Genomic DNA, 18,052 nt, shown 5'->3' with positions numbered 1-18,052 from the left:
ATCTCCGCAATGCATGCGGGTCACTCTGTACACCTGTAACTCTAGCATGTGGTGGCACATATCTGTCCTGCCTAGCACCAGCAGGTGTGCGTAAAACAAGCTCCTCATCCAAACTCTCGGAACTAGATGACTCATAACCTGTGATTCCAATTCCTTCGACTTTCTTCTTGCCTTTATCCATAGCACTACTCCCACCAGTGCTCACACTCTCATGCCTCAAACGTCCTGACCATGGACGTACACTGCTACTCAGCTTCTGCTGCTGTTGGCCCAGACATAGTAGTAGAACTAGAACTTGCTTGTGATGGCAAGTTCACATGAACATCAGCCTCAAGTGACTCAATAACACCCTCATCTTTTGCTTTGTACCAACTAGCAAGCTCATCAAACACCACATCTCGTGAGATGACCACTTGTCTAGTTTGAGGGTTATAACATTTGTAGGCCTTTCGATCCTGTGCATATCCCACAAATACACATTTCTCTACTTTAGGATCCAACTTCCTTCTTCTTTCATCAGGCACATGTACATAAGCTATGCATCCAAAAACTTTAAGATGTCCAATGTCTGGCCTGTAACCTGTGAGCCGCATCTCTGGCGTGCTTCCATGAATGGCTGCTGTAGGTGTTTTGTTCAATATATACACTGCAGTAGCACATGCTTCTGCCCAATAGTAATCTGGCATGCTCTTTTCATTGAGCATTGCCCTTGCCACTTCACATATGACTCTGTTCTTTCTCTCAGCCACACCATTCTGCTGAGGTGTATACCTGCAAGTCAACTGTCTTCTTATTCCATGCTTCCTCAAAGCTTTTGAGGTGTATTCACCACCTCCATCTGTTCTCAAACATTTAATCCAACAGCCATATTGCTTTTCTGCAAAAGCTTTGAAATCCATGAATTTTTCCAACACTTCACTCTTCTCCTTGAGAAAGTATATCCATGTCATCCTGCTGAAATCATCTATGAATGTAACATAGTATAAACTGCCTTTGATAGATGGGTTTTGTGCAGGACCCCATACATCACTGTGTACGATCTCAAGTGGCCTGTTACTCATATTTCCTTCTCTAGGAAACCTCAACCTTGCCTGCTTCCCAAACTGACAGGCTTCACAAACATGCATATGTCCATCATATTTGAACCTAGGCAATCCATTGACAATGCCTCTTGTTTGCATGTTCTTTAATCTCTGTATATTGACATGGCCAATCCTCTTGTGCCACATATCAATGTCCTGTACCACATTCCTGCTCTTTGAGAACATGGATGATTTTAGCTCAGGAATTTCAGCATCTAGCTTAAACAATCTGCCTTCTTTCTTGCCTTTAGCAATCACTCTACATGGCATGTTTAAAATCTTCAATGAAGCATCCATGCTCATTGAAGCAAACCTGTAATCCCTGTTCCACCATTTGACCAATTGAGGCCAAGCTTTTAGTGATCGAAGGCACATACAGCACATGTGACATAGACTTTGTCTGACCATTATGCATGACCAATGGTACACTTCCAACATGTGTAATGACATGCTGGGTATCATCACCTGTTTCCACATAGCCCTTCACATCCATGGGCTTCATATGCTCAAACCATTCTCCATGGCATGTCATATGATTTGATGCTCCTGAGTCCATATACCATGTATCATCATTCTCAACATTTGTCGTCATAGAACCCACAACATGCTTCATGGCAAACAAATGATTTGCAGCTCCATCATTGCTACTTGATTCATAGTTACCACCATGTTGTGCATAGTTTCCACCATAATGACCACCACGCTGTGCTCTTCCCCCTCTCAAATCATTCTGTTTGCGGAAACAATCTCTCGCCATATGACCATATTTGCCACAATAATGGCATTCCACATCTTGCATAGAATTTTGTTGGCCTTGCCAACATCCTCTTCCACGGGGGTTACCTCTGCCTCGATGAGGTGCATATTCACGACCACCTCGAGCACCATATGAAGGCTGAAAATTTTGTTGTGGAGGCCTATCCTGCCATCCACGACCATTACCACCACGTCCACGTGATGCGAATCTCCCCCTGCCTCTAAAACCTCTCTGCGAGTAGAAAGCCTGATTCCTGCCATCATCATGGCTAGTAGATGCATCCAGAAATGAATCACTGAGCTTGATTTCCTCAACCAACAAGAGGGAAACCAACTCATCGAAGTCGGGTAGACCTATACTCCTCACTGAGATAGATGTATCAAAGGATTTGTATTCCTTGCCAAGACCACGCAAGGTAATATCCACCAAATCATCATCAGGCATGGGGGCATTTATTGTGGCCAATGCATCTGCAAACTTCTTGATTTCTTGCACATAATCATGTATGCTCCTTTTATTCCTTCTCACATTGTGTATCTGCTGTCGCAACTGAGACTTGCGAGCACTCGTATCTGTGTTAAACATCTTGACCAAAGTATCCCATGCATCTTTGGGATTCTTAGCATCCTGAATGTGTATGAGCATAGCATCAGAAATGCATATAGACAAATAATGCAGCACTTTGAATGCTCTCTCTGACCATTGCTTATGAGCAATAAGCTGCTGCTGTGTAGGTTGTCGAGGTAGCTCAGGCTCTGGCTGAGCACCTGTAATGAGATTCCAAAATCCTTTCCCTTTCAAGAAACTCTTTATCCTGTACTTCCATGTCTGGAAGTTCTTCCTATCTAGCTTTTCACCAACAATCTGAACTGGATTATCCGACATGTTGCTCAATGCGTACACCAATCCGCACACTTCAAATCTGTAAATGAGCCTTCCTCAGCTCAACCACACTCCAATTAATGTTCCAGATACTCCAAGGTAGCCAACAAACTCCAAATTTGATGTAGAAAATCAACCTGTAATCATCCAAGATGAACTGACTCACGCAGTGTGGGATACCCTGAATTGACACGCCTTCCAAGGCTCCAAATCACAATGTAATGGTGCAATCAAGTATGGGCAACTTGCATTGACACCTAATGAACCTCAATGTTGAGTATCAACACCATCTGACATGTGTACATATATATTTTTAAAAACCCCTTTCTCTGTTTTTGAAAAAACCAGAAAAACCAGTAATGATTTGGCTCTAATTCCTTCAATATTTGTCCAAATTGGGCAACCAGGCATTCATTAGCTTAGCAATAGTGTCCATCAACTCCATGTAAGAGGAATTTGTCCAATTGTAAAACACCAAAGATTAATTGCTCGATTAAAATGCTATGTTTCTCTACAACCAGTGGACAGCCTGTTTTAATCAGCTCATTCCGAGCTCAATTAGGCATCATTGACCAAAAAAATCACATAGCCCTCTTCTCCAAGATGTAAAGCATCCAATTGCTAAAGCAATTGTGAAAGGACTCAAGCACATAAGTGGAATTTGACCTCCCCGTGTGAAAAATACCAGAAAACTGCCCTGTTTTCACTGTCTGGCTGCGCCGCCTGCTGTAGAGCTCTTTGGGAGTGGTTGTAATGCTCAATGATGAGGTAATCAAGTCCCCAACACTCCTAGATATGTGTGCAATCCACCAATGCTTTGATTTTTACCAAATACATGCTCCAATTTCATCAATTTTTGGCCTCCTTTTCTCTGTTTTGTGTGAGCTCAAAAAACCAGTAATTTCACTCAATTAAATGCATGTAAATTGCTCCAAATTTTGTTCAAGGCTTGCACATGGGTTGCCAATACATCCCTCTTTGTCAAATACATATGTCTTTTGCCAGAATCACACGTATTTCCACCATACATCAATGTTGCCAAGCTTTAATGGAAAGCTTCAAAAACCAGAATTTTTCTTTGCTTTGATTTGCTCTATTTTGCTTTGCTTTTGCCTGTTTCACCTGCAATCCGCTCAAGGATGTTTAGAGGACCTTACACCCGGTAGGCCAAGCTCTCAGATCTGATAAGATTCTTCACAGCTCCAATGGCCAGCTTCACAACTTCTTTTCACAGCTTCTTCTTCTCCCTCTTCACTCACTCATAAACCCTAATAAATAGCACAAGGCTCTGATACCATGTTGAAAGAACGGTAGAGGAGGAGGAGACACACACACAGGAGAAAACCCTAATGTATATTGCAAACCCTAACCATAGAGGGAAGCCATGTCCACTCTCACACACAGCATAATGCACTAATCCATAATCCACACAACACACAATGAGTTGTGTCCACATTCTACTAACCCTAGCTAATGTCCACACACTATGACCAGCTGGACACGCGGTCATTTATGTCTCACACATGTTCCTACCTAATCTGCCAGCACATAGCATAGCTGGCTCACACTGACATCGAGCTTGAATCTCAACAAGGATAACAGAGTTACTCCTCAAGAACTCGTTGAAGTCGAAGATTTATCCTATATTCCACATGAACCTAATATGGTACATGAATTCAGGGAAAGGAAACATTGTAGTTGACTTATCCTTGAGGTTAAAATTAGGTGGAAAGATAGGGAAATTGAGGATTCGACTTGGGAGTTGGTTGAGATTGTTCAGCGCAGTTCTCCTTCTTTTCATTGCAAGAGTGCAATGTTTTGAGAGAGGGGAAGTATGTTATATGTACATTATGTGTGCTATGTTATATACACATTATGTGTGCATATACTAGGAGGCTAACCCACATTAGGCTTGTGAGCATGGGAGCATGGGAACAAGCTCTAGTGGAGCATGGGTTAGGACTAACCTTAAGGTTTAAGGTTAGGGTCAGGCATCCAAGGGTCACACATGAGGAATGGAAAGTCAAGAGTCACTTGAGGGCCCTCCTATATAATAGGGGCATGGGGCACACTCAAGGGGGCTTGGAGGTTAGGAAGCTTGAGGCTTATGCTATGGTCTCTTGTGTAGAGATCCATATCTACTCACCTACCATTTCACACTATAGCTACATGCTATTGGATTGTGTTATACCTCTTGATGGTATGGGACATCAAGGTAGAGGTATGATGTATTTCATTTATGATTCATGTGTGCATCCCTTGGGCTCGGGTGGTTGAGTTTATGCTTGATTTATGCATGTTTATGCATAACAATTATCTAGAGAGATCTTAGGGTTTTAACAGGAAAGTAAAAATATGAATTGTGAGATGGATGCTCATGTTGATACAAAGTATAAAACGGTTGCGAAGAAGGTGAAACCAGTTGCCTTGCCCTTGCCACCAAGAAGCAAGGAGAAAATAGATGAAGCCTCTATGCAACCGAATCTCAGAGATCCGAAGAAAATTGGGCATAAGTTTACACAGGAAACCCTAAAAGAGCTAAAGATTGGTGAAAAGGATTTTCTGTTGCCAGTTGAAAAAGAATGCTTCGAGGAGATGCTTGTAAAGCATGGGAAAGCCTTTGCTTTTCAGCCGCATGAGATAGGCTGTGTTGATCCAAGGGTAACAACGCCAATGGTGATCTTCACTGTTCCACATGTGCCCTGGAACTTGCGGCGGCGGCCGATTCCAGTACCAAAGGCTCTCTTGCCAAAGCTGATGGAATTACTAAAAGAAAAGATCAGGATGGGAATTTTGGAGCCATCATGCACCCCATACTCTAACAGATGGTTTACTATGCCAAAGAAAAATGGAACATTGCGCTTCATTCAAGACATGCAACCTGTAAACAAGGTCACAATCAGGAATGTGGGAGCAGGTTCGATTGTGGACGAGTTTGCAGAAGCATTTGCAGGGAAAGCTATATACTCTATGGGTGATTTGTATTCGGGATATGATCAGTTCCAGCTGGATATACAAAGTAGGGACCTGACCATAATGAAAACTCCTTTGGGATTGGTAAGGATGTGTACCTTACCACAGGGAGCCAAACCTCCTCAGTCACCCTGTTTAGCTCCATTTCCTTTGTGTAATTGCACAGGTACTTTGTGATGTCCTTACCATCAAATCGATCCACCTTTTTCACAATTGACTGCAGTGCTTTAGTCGTGGAAATTTGCCCCCTCTTAGCCGCTTGTTGCTGCTGTTGCATATACATGGTAAACATCTGAAACATTTGCATAACTCCGGGGTCAAAATAAACCCCCTGACCCTCAGGATTCTCAGCCATAGCTTGCACTGTGTATTTCACCACACTCTCACCCCAGCAGTTTCACGTCGGGTTCACCAAAAAGCTGTCGTGACGTGGACGATATCACTGGGCAAGTGCGAGACTTCTAGCTGTGAGAGTAGCTTCCAAAATCCCAGCAAGGAAACAAAAACACATAACTCTTCAAGGAGCATAAGACATCTCCATTTTTGATGACATGTACATGTGCCAATTCACTTCATTACATCCCCAAATTCAACTTGATGATTGCACATAAATTATGTGTCAAGAGCATGACCAGTTCCAAGCATAGATCTCCTGACTCTTTTTCCAAATGCCTCAAACATATCACATGTAGGCATAACACAATCTACAAAAGATTTCCATATACATGTGATCATTCACATCACATATTTCATATATTGACAACTCCACCATTTCAAGATGACCCTTGATCTCATGAAAACCTGCTTTCAGATTCCAACAACTCACAAAGCAAAAGATGACATGTGGCATATGTACAACATATTCCTGTGATTTTAGAAAACTCCATATCTAGAAATCCAAAATCCAACCAAGTAGCTTTTTACAAATTAAAATCCAAATCCAGGAAACTCTTTGTATTTTTTATGCTTTCCTATTCCAAGACTCTCCAAAACCATAAAAACTTTTTTTTTAAAGCCTTCTCGACCCCAAAAACCTTAAAGGGGGAATGTTTTTATTCTAAGACTATACGATTTTTGAAAATCATGAAGTAACAAAACAAAAAAAATTACTTATCTCAGAGTAAAAAAAGGAAGCGAATTCATGAATTTCGCTTTTCCCATGTTTTGCTTCACTGCAGTAAGCGCCAAAATCAGCATTTGTAAAGGTTTTGACATCATTTTCGCTTGTATACTATGAGATTCTTGAAGATCATGACATTGGATAGCGCTTCATTTTCTCTTTAATTCAAACCCCAGGATGCCCTATACAGTAGCCCTCATCACGATCTTTGAATCTCTGGTAGATTTCAGTTCTGGTTCTGTTTTTTACACCCCCTCCCCTTCAATATGCGCCGTTTGCCTGGTTTTCCTCTATTTCCCGCAGGGAATTCGGTCCCCATTACCTTTTGCAGCCAAAAACACGGATTTCCAAAATTGAAAAATACGTTGCGCCTCCTTTTTTCATGCTTAATATTCAGATATTCCCTTTAAAAAAAATCCTTCGTATTTTTGCCACGCAAGCCACCACCTTGCGTATACGTCTGCACAGCCGCTTTGACGAACTAGGTCAACTTCAAAAGGACGAGCCAATGGATGTTCACGTCTAGCATGGACACGAAGCTCCTCATAAGTTCCTTTGAATGAACAAAACTCTTGTGCACAGTTCCTGGCCTTGTGATTTAGATGTTCCCTGGCTGAATTCACTACTTTCCATCCTTTCACTTTGCCTCTGGAAAGAGGACAAAATAGACCCTCCATGTCACCTTTTACAAAGGATGAAGATGCTCCAGACTGTTCAGGTTCATCTGCGCACTCACCCTCATCCATTGATGCTAGCTCGAGATCCAAACCTTGCATGGCTGTAGCTCCTCCTAGTCCGTTGATGGCTACATTCCTTCCACTTCTATGAGCCATCCTAACGGATTCAGTATTGGTGGTGTTCAACAATCTAGAGCTTGGTTAGAGGAACTTTCAGGCACTGGCTCTCTTGAAAAACAAGTTTTCTGTGTTCCCAGATAGGCCTTTTGATACTGATCAAGACAGTTAGAATGCCGGTAGCTGGTGTTACACATGTATGGGCGACAGCCCTTATCATATGAGGAACAGAAAAGGAGGACAACATTATGCAGAAAATCCATGCAAATCGGACAACTTGCATTCTCCCAATCCTTTTTCCTTGCGGAACCTTGTGAAGAATCCCCTTCTGTCAAGTCATGTCCCTTACCATGGCTTGAGTGTGGCTTGTAAGCATGATATCTACTTTTCTGTTATGCTGAACTGCGGCTGCTTTAATCTTTAGGCATTGTCAATCTCTGGATGTGACCTTGGATTTGGCCGCTGCTGCAGACAAAAACGTTGTAGATGAGGGGATCATCCGAGAGTAAGAAAAGCTGCGATCGCCATAGCCAATGCCGACAATGCCCTACTACAAGGTCTACCATAAGCATAAAACTCCATAATTCACACCACACTCATGTACAGAGGCTTCGAGACCTGGCTCAGCCTCAGCTCGTCTTATTGAACCTCATTTACAATATGAACATATGTACTTAGGCATCATATAATGACTCAAGTCATGGCACTTAATCCCATGCATCTGGATTTGCATTTAATGGCCTCATATGCATGGTTTCACACCATAGACGTGCCATGGCATGACATCCACCCCCTCTAAACCTGCACATCCTCTGGTATGTGCCAAATCATCTTCAAGATCCACATATATCTGGATGTCGTCTTCATCTTCTACATTACCAGGAAGATCATCCTCTTCCTCTTCAACCATATCCATACTATCACTGTCAAGCCTCTCATCCTGAGTCTCCTGTGAATCAAAAGGATTACTGTCATGCCTTCTTTTAAACATCTTGATCCTTTTGCCTGCTATACAAGATTCTTTATCTCTGTTCCATCAAGCTCACATAGGGTATACATGGTATTTCTATGCACATGCTTGACAATGTAAGGGCCAAACCATCTTTTTGTAAACTTCCTTTGCACAGTAAACTGGTTGTCAAGACTACTATCATACATTAGGACCCAATCACCTTCTTCAATAGGTTTTGGCCGGAGTCTGTGTCTTCTATCAAATCTTTCTTTATTTTTCAACCTTGCATCTTTCAAACGAGCTTTAGCAAGCTCTACATCTTCAGGCCTCCTCTCCAGCTGCCTTATTCGCAATGCAAGGAGGTCTTCCCTGTTCAATTCTTCCACCCAGGGTAATACATTCCAACTTGGAACTACTTCTTCAACTGGCATTACTGGCTTCTGACCATACATTAATTCTGCAGGCATGTATCATGTCACTGAGCTATGAGTTGTACGGTCAGCCCACAAAGCATATGGTAGCAGCCTTGGCCACTCTCGTATTCTTCCTCTGCATGCCTTAGCCAAAGCTTTAATGATTAGAGGATATCCTCGCTCACTTTTACCATTGCCCTCAGGGTTGTAAGCACATGTTAGGGCCAATTTGATGCCAATTCTAGAGAAGAATTCCCTTGTTTCTTCAACATCTAGCTCACCCCTGTCAGCTGTTATTTTCCCAACACAACCATACCGGCAAATCACATCTTCCAAGAGAAATTTGCATACTGTTTTCGTACTCTTTGTTCTAAGAGCACGCCTTTCCACCTGCTGATTTGTCAAATCTTCTCTTGCAAGTGTTATGTACCGCATCTGCCAAATTCCCAAAGGCATTGTAACTAGATCCACTACCCATTTGTAGTGCATGGCAGGTGGGTAGGTTGGTTGCAAGCCATCACGATGTCGCACATTTGAGTACATTTGACATACCATGCATGTTTCCACATATTGGGAAACATCCTTGTACATTCCTTTCCACCAATATCTTTCCTTTATTTTGGTAAAGGTGGCCCACACACTTCGATGTCCAGCCCAGAGACTCTCATGGAATTCTTTCATGAGCTTCCCTTGAGTCTATTTATCACATATAACTCTCTGTGGCATAGCATTCCTCTGCTTAGGATGCTTCCAGAGGTATCCATCCTTTAGAAAATACCCATATGCTTTTCTGCGGATCCTCTTAAATTCTGAGTCAGACCAATTTTCCTGTCTTGTCAAAGTACTCAAGTATTGACCAATCTCCTTCATACATTTTGTCAGTAAAAGACTCAAGTGCATTTGATAAGCAAGTATGGTCCCCTTTTGCATATGCAGTAGTATAGAACTTTGTACCTACATCATCAATGTCATTAATCATCCCTTCTTCATCTTCATACCTGGCTCTTGATAGCATATCTGCAACTGGGTTATCTTTTCCTGCAATATGCTCAAACTCAAGATTTAGTGACTTGATATAGGCAATCCACATAAGCATAGCGATATCTGGAGTGGTGCAGCTTGTAATCATCCCAGGGAGTGGCAAGCAATCAGTTTCCACAAGTACAGATGCCCCAATAAGATATTCTTTTTCACATTTTAGACCAGTGACTATTCCCCATAACTCCCTCTTGATCTGCGGATATTTTCGTTGACGAATGCTTAATACCTTTGCTCCAAATCTGATTACATACCTGTGATCATCCTCATCATCTTGCCCTACAGCCCATCCTATCCCAGTAGGACTACAGCCCATCCTATCCCAGTAGGACTAGTATCAACTGTAACAATCACAGGCCTGCCACACTCATAATCTGCCTTCCTTAGAGTAGGTGATGATTGGAGCAAATATTTCAGCTTCCGCATAGCTTTAATATGTGCTGCACTCCACAAAAATTTTTGATTTTTCCTCAAAAGTTGATAAAGAGGATCTGCTACATGTGCATAATGTGGGATCCATATAATATAAAAGACACATGCACCAAGAAATCTCCTCAGCTTTGTAACATTAATGCATATCTCTTTCATTCTTTGTATTGCATCTATCTTGGCTGGACAAGGTCGGCGTCCATTAGTACTACAAAGATGCCCCACGATTAGCACTTCACCAACCCCAAACACTGATTTCAATCCAGACAAAGTAAGATAGAATCATATCACAATCTTTTATATGATTTGCCACAAACTTGCAGCACCCTTTCGAATCCAAATCCCCATCTTTATCTTTCTCATCACAGCCTTTTATTGGCACATCATCCAGAAAAGGCATAGTTATTTGTGGTATGAAGTCTCGCAAGCATATGGTTCGAAGCTTTGAGCTGGTATGTGTTCCTAAAATAAGAGAGCGCATAAGAGAATTACAGGCAGCACATGGTAGCAAAAATTGGGAGGAGTTCAAGCTTGCTTTGAAGGATGAATATTTCATGGAGGATTCCGATCGGGTGACCAAATGAACTTTCTTAGAATGGGTCACAAAACCCAAAATGGGAATTTCTGCCCCAAGAGTTGCTAAGAGAGTTTGAGAAGCGCTATGCCCAACTGTCAAGGATTGAGCGCACAACCTTGGACAGGGAAAAAACAGAGCTCTTCTTACAAGCAGCCGGGAAAGATCTCCAAGAAAAACTGGAAATTCTCCTTGAGGATAAGGATACAAAGCAGGGGCTAAAGAATGATTGGAATGATGTCGAGGATGCGGTCACCATGCTAGCAAAGCGGCAGCGAAGGAGGGATAAAATGGTGATGAGCTCGACAACTCCTATAACTGCTGTTACCCCTCAGAATCTACCAAAACTAGCTGCTGCAATCCCAAAGGTAGAAGGGCCGATGGATGAGCTTATTAAAGGCATGCGAGACCTAAAACTGAAGATGTCTAGGATTGAGGAAAAAGGGCTACCATTAGGGCAGGCTTCTATGCAAAGGCCTCAAAGCAAAGAAGGGTTTACATTCAGATGTATATGGTGTTGTGATGACCTAGAACATGCAAAGAAAGACTGTGCTAGCTATAAAGAAGCCCTCAGAAATTGTAACATACCCCATTGTAAATAACAATGTACTTGCTTCAGAGTTGAAAAATATAACTTACTTTGTCATGTTTACGATCAAAAAACTTCTATTTTTGGAAAATGAGCCATTTTTACTTAGAAATTTGTAATTTTGAATCCAAATTTGGAATCTACGTATAATTTTACGCTTAAATAGTTTTTTCTGAACTAAAAACGGGTACCCGGAATGGGTTTAATTAAGCTTTTAAGCCTTTAATATGCGAACTTCCAACCTAAAATAGTAACTATCCAGGCATCTAATCAACGAATGGAACACGCCCCCATGGTCACGAGGCAAGGCCGGACATTTTCGTCAAAAAAAATTCAAAATTTGGCTTTTAATAAGATTACAATAACAGGAGGGGTATTTTAATTCAACTTCAAAAAAAAATCTATTAATTTAGTTCATAAGTAAAGAGGGGTGGTTTTATTGGGGACAAATTTTTAGTTAAGGGGTTTTTTAAATACCCCTTGAACGCACGTGATACATATGATTTTTTAGAAGTGCACCCCCTGAGACAAGGCCATGGTTGTTTACAATTAGTTAAAGTGTTGGTGCATCCATGACCTCATAGAATTACAAATGTTGTTCTCATAATAAATTTATAATGCACATTTATTGGGAATCTCTACAAGCTTGCCACACACCCTTGAAGTGAGAGTTATAGAAGCAGCACCTTATATAATTACAATGTTTGTTATCATAATACATTTGTGAAGCGCATTCACTGGGAATCCCTACAATCTTATTTGCCACTCACTCTTGAAGTGAGAGTTACGGAAGCAACACCTTAATAGTCATCATGAGCGCCCATCAATTGGCTATTGTGGTAGTCTATCTCCTTGTTGCTCTTGGTGTTGGTGTGTTTGTCTTTGGTCAACAACCATCTGAACTAATGTAGTTAACAATAAGCCACTCCTACCTTAGAGTGGAAGGAAGGGAAAACTGGGAGAGGTGTAGCCAAAGATTCAATTTAGATGTCTATCGATCAGTTCCTAGATTTTCCTCTGTGTCCCTAAAAAGGTATCTCTTCATAGAACTTCTATCAATTATAAAGTCCATTAGCAGTTTTTCCATCCATTTCCACCATATCTTAGTAGTGTTGTTTCAATTCCAAAATCATGTATAGTAGTCTCCAACTGATACCTTATAGTGAGGTTAAACAATATGTTGTTAAGTCCAATGTCTAGCTCTAGATTTGACCCATAAACTTTGATGTAGTAAGAGCCATTTGAAAGATTTGATCTTCAGATAATCTCAAAAGATCAAATTCTACTAAACTTGACAATCTAGATGCTTTGAGTATATTTGAGTCTCCATTTCTTATCATCTTTTCTACCAAGTTTAAAGGCAAATGATTATTTGACTCCCACTTGAATAGCACAATATTCAAGTCATTAACATGTGTCTATCCCAATTGAGAGTGAGAATTGCCAATTTATGTAGTCTCGTATTTTCCATTGCATGCACCATAGATCTCCCCACATTCCAATTCCATTTTGTGATGTCCATAGACCTTTTGACATCAAAATCCCAATTGGGGATGCACACGTGGGTGTACAAAAATGTGACAATTTTTGGTTCAAAAAAGGCAACATATTTGTGTGCTTTTTTAAGAACAGTTAGTCAAAGTTTGGCATGCTAAGAGAAGGTGTAGTTCATGATTTGCTATAAATCTTGGCTCCTTAATTGAATCTCCCCAGTGATGGATTTGTAGATATAAAAACTCCCTTCTATGGTAAACTAGATGAAGGCTGAACCACAATTTTTGCTGAGGTCCATACTTGGCCTACTTATATTTGGGATATAAAATGTAGCTCATTACAATTACATCATGTGAAGTTATGACCTTCTAGGAGCTCAATATAGGTCTTGCAGATACTCTAGACCTGTGGTAAGAAAAGATGGATTAAGTGTTTTGAAGCCATGGTTGGTAGCTTGATTGAATCGATTGTCTACAGGAAGGCATGCCACTTAATAGCCAGAATGAGTGAGCAATGTGAACGAGATGTCAGCGTGCAGCTGCCTTGGGAGGTTGTTTGCAATGATTGAGAATTTACTTCAAAAGGTGGTCAACCTAGCCGCTTTTGGGAATTAGTTGGCCGTGACCAAACAAGTGCTAAAGGAGATTTATTTTTGCGTACTTTGAGTAGGCTTGGGAAGGGATTGGGCAAAGGACACCTTCGAGTATGTAGACAGATATTGTGCCCCATACGGTATGTTTATCTTTCTTTCATGATTTTTGGAAATATTGGGTCAACTATCAAGCCTTGGTGGCTAAATATGTATTATGTTTTATAGCTAAGTACTTAATTCATGAGAACAATTTGTCTTTTAGATACCATGGAGTTGCGCAACGGGGTTCTTTGTGAGTTGATGGAAATACTCCACCCTCCAACATCCAACAAGGTATGCCTGGGTTGAGACAAGATCAATGGCCCTACCTTTCAACTTCTTCTCTTCTTCCAAGAGAACACTCTCTATCCCCTCCAAAGTGGGATCGTGCATGTACTTTAAGGTCGGCATGAGTGTATCATACTCGGATGGCATTGACTTTAGGAGGATGGCTGTGGCATCACTCTCCTTGACTGGTTCATTGATGGCTTCGAGCTGGGCCATCAAGCTCTTCATGGTGTTGATGTGAGACGCAAGTGTCTCATCAACCTTGAACTCTAGACTATAAAAGTCTACTTTGAGACTGATTTTGCTGTGGAGGCCTTGAGCACCAAAGGATTTATCCGCAATTTGTGAAGATGTTCCATTACCAATGTAATGTATATAACTATCTTCAACTCCAAGGGCAATAAGAGCTAATGCTTTCTCATCCTTGGTTTGCCAAGAGACTTCTCCTTTTTGTGTGGCAGGTTTAGGTATAGTACCATTGACTCTGCCCCAAACTCCTTCTTTCATTAGTAAGAACCTCATTTTGACTTGCCAAGTGTGGAAGTCATGACCGTTGAATTTCTTGATGAAAGAGGATGATGATACCAGTGTTGACTCCAGGATTGGAATTGAACAATGCAAAGTATTAAAAGCTAGAATCCCCCTTCACCATATAGATGCATGTTATTACTCAAGAATTCCCCAAACCCATAAGCCTTTGCATAGTAATAATAACTGGGCCTAGACTTGATTTTCATCCTAGGTTTTCTAATTTTGCTTTTGGGTTTCAATGATTTCTTGATATAAGCTTCATTAGATGATTCCGCATCCGAAGGCATGATTGCAAAGAGGTATTCTACTCAATATGCATATTAAAATGTCATCACAATAGATAATTACTAAGTACATGATGATTAGTGGAGGTGATTAATTCAAAGAGGGAAAACTGCCCCTTGAGCAATTGAATGAAGCTCTTCCCAAATGAGAAACATAAAATGCTTTAAACCAAGTGAAAACCAAGGTGTTGGCTTTAAACTCAGCACTCAAACATGTCAAGATGCTGCTTCAATCTCTGGAAATCTTCTCTGCAACACAGCATGTACTGCTACTGATAAATTAGTTCAAACAGCAGCTACAGTGGACCATTGCTCATGAAAATCAACATGTGGGGGCTTCATAGCATCAACCTTATGCTCACAAGAGGAATTAGCAAACCATTCACCATACAACACGAATTAGACGAATTTCGCCAGAAAATAGCGTGTTGTTGCAAAGTCGATTGCGCCGCGTAGAGTGCGTGGGAGCTCACATGGAGCTAGGCGTCGATGGAGTCGGCTGCAAGCTTTCTTTTGAATCAAGAAGCTTGTGATTTGATGGATTATAGAGCCCGTATGAAGCAAAAAACCAGCAGGGGGTGAGTTGGAGCTTTAATGGAAAGCTTGCAAAAGTGAGAAATATAATTAATGTGGTTAATTACTATGCCTAAGGATAACCTGGCTCTGATACCATGTTGGTAAAAGCATAATGAGTGATAATGCAAGCTTAATGTGAGTACGGGATGATAAATGAGCTATGGTGGTTCAAGATAAGCCATGGTGGTCACATGAGCAAAAAGGTAATTAACTAGCACTTAATCAAGGATTAAGGGAACAAAATGGCAGCATAATGAGGAGCTTCACATAGCATAGAAATTTGTGTTTTTCTCATTAGGAGGTCCATCATTTTATAGCCAAAGTGTACCAGGTTGAGTGACATCATTGCTTACATATCATCAAGGGCATCCAAGGCCATCTCCCCCCACATGGCTCCCTAGAATATAGCCTCCAGAGCATCTTCTGAAACTCGCCTCTTCCAAGTGGGGGTTTACCCTTCATTCTCTTCATATTACATGGTCCTTTTACATTTCATTGTGTGCCTTAACCTTAGGCCATGACATTGATCACATATTCCAACAGAGTATGTAGACAGATATTGTGCCCCATACGGTATGTTTATCTTTCTTTCATGATTTTTGAAAATATTGGGTCAACTATCAAGCCTTGGTGGCTAAATATGTATTATGTTTTATAGCTAAGTACTTAATTCATGAGAACAATTTGTCTTTTAGAGTTGCGCAACGGGGTTCTTTGTGAGTTGATGGAAATACTCCACCCTCCCACAACAATTTGTCTTAAAAAAAAGCTTTAAGTTAAGTATAGTTTTATTTAATTTTCTTTTCCATATAACATCCAACATCGTAGGTAAGTTTAGTTCTAGTGCCAATAATGTTCTTAAGCATTAGAGACAATGGCACGAACGCAAGAGACATTACAATTCACGTTATTTAACGGAGTTGGGAAGCAGATTGATAGGTGGAGTATACGTTGAAATCGTACTCAGAAACTGAGGCGTCAATGGACAACGCGCCGGTGACGGACAGTATTTGGGAGCCACCACGGACCACCGAAGCGCTCTGCTGGCCAGCACTGAACGCCATGCTGACGCTTTGGACGCCTGCCGGAACGTTGCTGAACGTTGTAGTCTGGGTGCCGGAGGTGAGAATCACGTCGGCCGGCTGGTACAAGAGCACGGTGGCGTAGACCTTGTCGTCGAGATCGCTGGAGCCCGTCACAGTGGACCCGTCCTTGCTTTGGGTGTAGTAGAAGATGTAGAGAGCCTCCTTGCTGGCGGAGTCAATGGCGGGCTCCTGACCGGTTTTGTACCAGGGGATGAAGTAGCGGCCGGCGAGGTCGAGGTAGGCGAGGTGGGGGTATCCGGCGTCGTTATTCTCGGACACGCCATAGGGGGTGTTGTCGGAGGGGACAGAGACGACGTAGGTGCGCTCCGCCCAGTCATTCCATGTGAGAATTTCGATGAAATCCGGCTGAAGCGAGATGAGCTGCTGCCAATGCGTCCGCCACAGGGTGTCTCCGCCGTAGTTACCCTTGATGCCGAGAGAGGAACTGTAGAACCAGGGGCTCACGCTGGCCATGTACACCTTTCCGGCAGCCCCACAGGCGGCGATGTACGCCTGGTCCGCCGCGTCCGACACGATCCCGTTCACATAGGGCCACGCCGACGTATCCCATGCGAGCAGCCCACTTAGAATAGAGTCGAACTCGTTGATTACGGCCGTGATGTCGGACTGCTCGCCGCTCGTCTCGAAGAAGGGCACGAAGAAATAGCTGCCGCCCGCCGGTGTGAACACCCCATCCTGCCACGTGCTTAACGGATCTGTGTAGGGCGAAATGCTCTTAGTCCGTCCGGCAAACGTCGACATGAACTGCATGCCGTTGTAGGTCAGCTGGCTAGAGTAGCCTGAATAGCGCGTGAGCATGGTCTGGATGTTATCCAGGGTGAGGCTGCCGGACATATCTGCAGAGAAGAAGAGCTTGAAGTCACCGCTATTCGCAGCCGCTTGGTAGAGATTGTCTGCCCTGGGTTGGTAGGTGGTTGTATCCCAAACCCCCGTGTTGAGGGCAAACCCATCAATGCCATAGCTCTTGGCCAGCTCGATCTCCCTTGTGAAGCCTGCAACATCATCAGTGTAGAGGAAGGAGTAGAGCATGTAGTGGGCGAAAACCATCTTGGATTGGGCGGCACAAGGGCGTGGAACCTCAGAAACCAAGCTAATAGCAAGCAAGAAGAGAAGGGCGGCCATGCACCGTGACAGTAGTGGAGAAGCCATGACTCGATGAATTGTCGATGAATTGTGGAGCCTTGCATATATATATATATAGGCCGGCCCCGAGTCGGGGTGGTCAATGATCAACTCTCCAAGCTTATCACGGCCTAGTCAGCAGACCGTCGCTGTCTGAACCGCCCGTTGAAAATTTACTCATTCTCAACTTTCAAGACCCATACCAACTTACAAAGTCAAGCAGCCAGCTGCCATACCAACTCCCAAAGCTTCTAAAGCCATCGCCCACGCCAAATTTCATCAACAGGCTCATATTAAGCCGAGATTTCAGTTAGAGGGCCCATTATATCTATATATTAAGCCGAGATTTCATCAACAGGGCTCATATTAAGCCGAGATTTCATCAACAGGGCCCATATATATATATATATTAAGACG

General features: G+C 42.3%; 2 protein-coding genes across 2 annotated transcripts; both read right to left on the bottom strand.

The window, feature by feature from the left end:
* Positions 1–7,040: 7,040 nt before the first annotated feature.
* Positions 7,041–8,174, bottom strand: LOC147637884 (uncharacterized). Its single transcript, XM_086799073.1, has 4 exons — positions 8,057–8,174; positions 7,703–7,936; positions 7,273–7,619; positions 7,041–7,136 (listed from the first exon to the last, which is right to left on the bottom strand). Exons 1-4 carry the CDS (start codon positions 8,172–8,174, stop codon positions 7,041–7,043), a joined length of 795 nt encoding a protein of 264 aa, XP_086655199.1.
* A 7,733-nt stretch (positions 8,175–15,907) lies between these two features.
* Positions 15,908–17,667, bottom strand: LOC147637883 (glucan endo-1,3-alpha-glucosidase agn1-like). The gene has a single exon (XM_086799712.1). The coding sequence runs from the start codon at positions 17,660–17,662 to the stop codon at positions 16,319–16,321; it is 1,344 nt and encodes a 447-aa protein (XP_086655838.1). The 5' UTR covers positions 17,663–17,667; the 3' UTR covers positions 15,908–16,318.
* Positions 17,668–18,052: the final 385 nt, after the last annotated feature.

The sequence above is a fragment of the Cibotium barometz genome, chromosome 6 (assembly GCF_041138505.1).
Source record: "Cibotium barometz isolate CiBa-2024 chromosome 6, ASM4113850v1, whole genome shotgun sequence".
NCBI lineage: Eukaryota > Viridiplantae > Streptophyta > Polypodiopsida > Cyatheales > Cibotiaceae > Cibotium > Cibotium barometz.
Note: the sequence above shows the minus strand (reverse complement) of the source record. Positions and strands in the feature narration are given on the sequence as shown.

Bases quoted from the DNA above. Each gene is read 5' to 3' on its own strand.
- LOC147637883 (XM_086799712.1), bottom strand. From the start codon at position 17,662: ATGGCTTCTCCACTACTGTCACGGTGCATGGCCGCCCTTCTCTTCTTG.
- LOC147637884 (XM_086799073.1), bottom strand. From the start codon at position 8,174: ATGGTAGACCTTGTAGTAGGGCATTGTCGGCATTGGCTATGGCGATCG. The intron at 7,937-8,056 runs GTCACATCCAGA...ATGACTTGACAG, and splicing joins CAGCAGCGGCCAAATCCAAG to AAGGGGATTCTTCACAAGGT. The intron at 7,620-7,702 runs GTTCCTCTAACC...GAAGGAATGTAG, and splicing joins AAGAGAGCCAGTGCCTGAAA to CCATCAACGGACTAGGAGGA.